Source organism: Electrophorus electricus, chromosome 23 (genome assembly GCF_041902795.1).
Source record: "Electrophorus electricus isolate QZ-2024a chromosome 23, ASM4190279v1, whole genome shotgun sequence".
Lineage (NCBI taxonomy): Eukaryota > Metazoa > Chordata > Actinopteri > Gymnotiformes > Gymnotidae > Electrophorus > Electrophorus electricus.
Window position 1 is genome coordinate 3,948,806 of NC_137519.1, and position 3,695 is coordinate 3,952,500.

At 48.2% G+C, this 3,695-nt stretch overlaps 1 protein-coding gene across 1 annotated transcript; it reads left to right on the forward strand.

The window, feature by feature from the left end:
* Positions 1-544: 544 nt before the first annotated feature.
* ier2b (immediate early response 2b) lies at positions 545-2,126 on the forward strand. Its single transcript, XM_026996460.3, has one exon. It carries the CDS (start codon positions 731-733, stop codon positions 1,259-1,261), a length of 531 nt encoding a protein of 176 aa, XP_026852261.2. The 5' UTR covers positions 545-730; the 3' UTR covers positions 1,262-2,126.
* The last annotated feature ends 1,569 nt before the right edge of the window (positions 2,127-3,695 follow it).

The following is a 3,695-nucleotide window of genomic DNA, read 5'->3' on the forward strand; positions in this document are numbered from 1 at the left end:
GGAACATGCGCACGTCATGGCTTTTCCACCGCGCGTGCCAGGTACCGGATGTGCCATATATGGACTCAAAACCTGACAACCAGGGGTGAGAGCGGTTAGAAAAAAAATGGAGAATGAATTGGATGTAAAATTAATTTCATGATTTCAAGACGATGCAGTAATGGAGCTGTGTTAGGAGAGTGAAAAGAGGTGGGCCTGACACTCTTGCCCTCACAAAGAACACGTGAATCTGTAATCTCAAAATGCCAAATGGGTGATTACAGTTTTAATGACACAGAAATAACTTGTAGGCCTAATTACATATTATACATTTCGGAATTAAGTTACCCGACCTTTTCCACATCTGCATTTCAGTTCGGGTTTCATGAAAACGAACGCCCATGAGTTTCAGAACGAACATCAACTATATCCTCATCTGGCTAAAGACTAGCGGGATTCGTAGATGTGTCGAGGGACGTGAGTGTGTAAGCAGTGGGACACAGGGTGTCAAATAGTGCCAAGGAGGTTGGCGAGACGAGGAAGGGGAGCGATTACAAACACAATGCAAGGAATGGAAACGGGTTACGTCAGCAGAGCCGGAATAAAACACCGCCCTGTGGCGAGAAAAGTTGCCGTAACGCGAAATAGCCGAGAAGTGGCGGCGCATAAGTCGAGAGCAGAGGAAACCAAAAGAAGCACAGAGGTGCCGATGATCGCAACAATCTGACGGTCTTGGGTGTACCGGAGGACTATGGATGTGAAAGCCGAAGCGAAAAGAATTATGGCGGTGTCGATAAGCAAGCTGTACACGTCCCGAACTCAGCGCGGTGGACTGCGGCTTCACCGGAGCCTTCTGCTTTCCATGGTGATCAAATCTGCCAGGGACATCTACCACGCCGCTCTGATGTCAAACACCGCGGAGAAGGTCGTTCCCTGCTCCCCGGAACCGGAGACCGAAGGACGCATGGGTACAAGCACGGACTTGACCACGCTCCCCGACTCCTCCGTGACGTTGAGCCCCGAGGCTGGCGCTGTCAAGGTCGCCGTGGAGTCTCGAGGGCGCGCAGAGACCACGGGGGAGAACAAGGAGAACATGGGGTGCCTTAAACCCGTGCGAGACTCAAGGAAGCGCCCGGGTAAAACGGTGGCGGAGCCGGACTTTCTGCCTTTAAAGAAGGCGAGGCTAGAGACGGAAGAAGAGACACTGAGAACGCCTCGCTGCTGGCGCCCCGTCGACGCGTTGGCATCCTTGCCGGCAAACCGTGCCGTCGCCGCTTACTGAGCGTAGAAAGGTTTAGGGCTGGTTTTGTGAAGCCACCGGCACGTTAAGGGAGTGTCTACGTGAAAAGACCTTCCGCTGAACGGTCGTTGATGCTCCCGGGTGAGCGGGAACACGGCGCGCCGGTACCTGTCCGACGGAGCTTGCCGCGACGCGCTCAGGAGAGGAAAGCCGCGGCGAAGGGTGTGGGGGTGGAGTGGGACGGGCCGAGAAGTTGTTGCTCAGTCTGCGCAACCCAGTCGTGTTTCCGGATGAATCAGATTGTTCTGACGGCGACTTTTGACTCTTCTGCTACGGACCACACACACACACACACACACACATACACTCGCGAACAGGACATTTTCTGGAGAAAGAAGACTCCAGTAAAGATGATCTTTAAAAAAGTAAAAGTAAAGAAGGTTTTGGGTTTTTTTGTTTGTTTGTTTTTTTGGACGGTGTGGGACATTATTTGTTTGGACTAACTTTGTCAGCAAGGTTCCACTTGTGTATCGAGGCGAAAGCACTGCAAATTATACTGTCACATTTTGAATTTACTTTTGACGAAATGTTTACTTTCATATTTCATCTCCATTCGATATAAACAGATAGGTGGATGTAAATAATTGATAGTTTGCATTGTGAGTTTTGTCTATACTGCCTTAAAATGCCAAGCTTTAAATGACATAAAATATTTGCCTTTTTGTTGCTAGACGAAACATTTCTAAATGTACTGATTTTATAAACCAAGAGGGAACACTCAAACAGCTTGCATTGTGTATTTTGTACCACTTTTATACAATTCATAAACAAGATGTTTGTGTTTGTCTACCTTTTGAAAGGGATGGATCATTCAGCATAAAAATGAATAAACATTTTCATGTCCAGACTCCAGTAATCTTTAATGTTCATTTTAAGAGTTCGACCCCTTTGCTCAGCGATGGTAGTGTGAGCGCCAGCTTCTCACCAGACTACAAGAGCTGCTGTTCATGCTGTGCAGTGCCGTAGACTCTTAAGGACCTGGCAGATCTGAGGGTTTGTCAGGTGTTGGGTGAAAGAGGCTGATACCCACACTGGCTCAGTTTCTCACCCTCCTGATTGTGGCTCAGAAAATAACTTCTATCTTAATCATCATAAAGATGATTAGAGAGACATGCCTGAACATGTTCCTTACCTTGTCTTCCCCCCTCTCTCTCTCTCTCCCTCTCTCTCTCTCTCTCTCCCTCTCTCCCTCTCTCTCTCTCTCTCTCCCTCTCTCTCTCTCTCTCTCTCTCCCTCTCTCTCTCCCTCTCCCTCTCTCTCTCTCTCTCTCTCTCTCTCTCTCTCACACACACACGCACAACCACTTTACTGTAACGTGTCAGTAAATGCGCGTGATATGGTGACTACCGCTGGCACGCGTCCAGCTGTTCTCATGTCTGAGTAGTATTATTCGTTATTATAATGTGTTTTAAGAAACAAAAATGTTGTTTTATTTCTTGGCAAAAAATTTAAGACTTTTGCCTGCCGCAGTTCAGGTGTGTCTATCTCAGGACCTAAAGATGTAAGTTGGCACATCACACTGGAGGAATAAATTCACACAGGAATGGAATTCACACTGGAGGAATAAATAATTGTGTTTCTCTCAATGGAGAACCGACCGCAAGCTGGGCAGGAAGTTGTCTAATTTAATCACTTCTCTCCCCACGTGTGTATCAGCACACATGAATAAGCCATGCATCACACTCTCGGTGCGTATCTGTGTGCGCCTGTCACAGGATGAGTATGACCCAGGAAGAGGACTTGTGGGAGATGAGAAGGTGACGGTAGAAGAACATGAGATCAGTCCTTCTGGGACCGCGGTCAGGGCTGTGGGCGGAGTTCTCTGACAGACAGTCCAGTCGGCAGCGAGGTGATAATTCTCCATCCACCCCTCCTCCCGTCCTCAGGGAGGAAGAAACACCAAGGCTGCGATCGCCGTGGACCATCTGTGGCTGTAACGGCAGGGGAAGTTTCAGGCCAGCATTCCAGATGTGTTAAAGCTAATTAAGTCGATACTATTAGTTAGTTCCAGACTAATAAACCTGATACCATTACCGTCATTGACCTAACACTATATCCACCACTAGTGAAGGGCTGTACAAAACGTGGTGTTTCGGATGACGGAAATGACTCTGGAATTTGAAGGTATTGATTTGTGTCAGCTTGCAGGCTGTAGGTATTAAAAATTGTACGCAGTCACTGCCTGACCCTGTTCTCTGAGTTATTGTGTCATTTTTGGTTACTACTGCAGGTCTAGGAGTGAGACAGTGCACTGCCGCTAACAGAAGCGGGAGCTTTTCTTCAGGGCTGAAACACTCCTTCCTCTCTGGGACGGCTGGACTGGATCAGGGAGCTGATTTGTTGTGACCTTCTCTGCTCCACGTTCTTCCTGTTCGCAGTCACGCAATGTTCACACAGGCAGAGTAAACAGGACGAG

What these genes read in the sequence shown, in the direction of transcription:
- ier2b (XM_026996460.3), top strand. Translation starts at nt 731, where the DNA reads ATGGATGTGAAAGCCGAAGCGAAAAGAATTATGGCGGTGTCGATAAGC.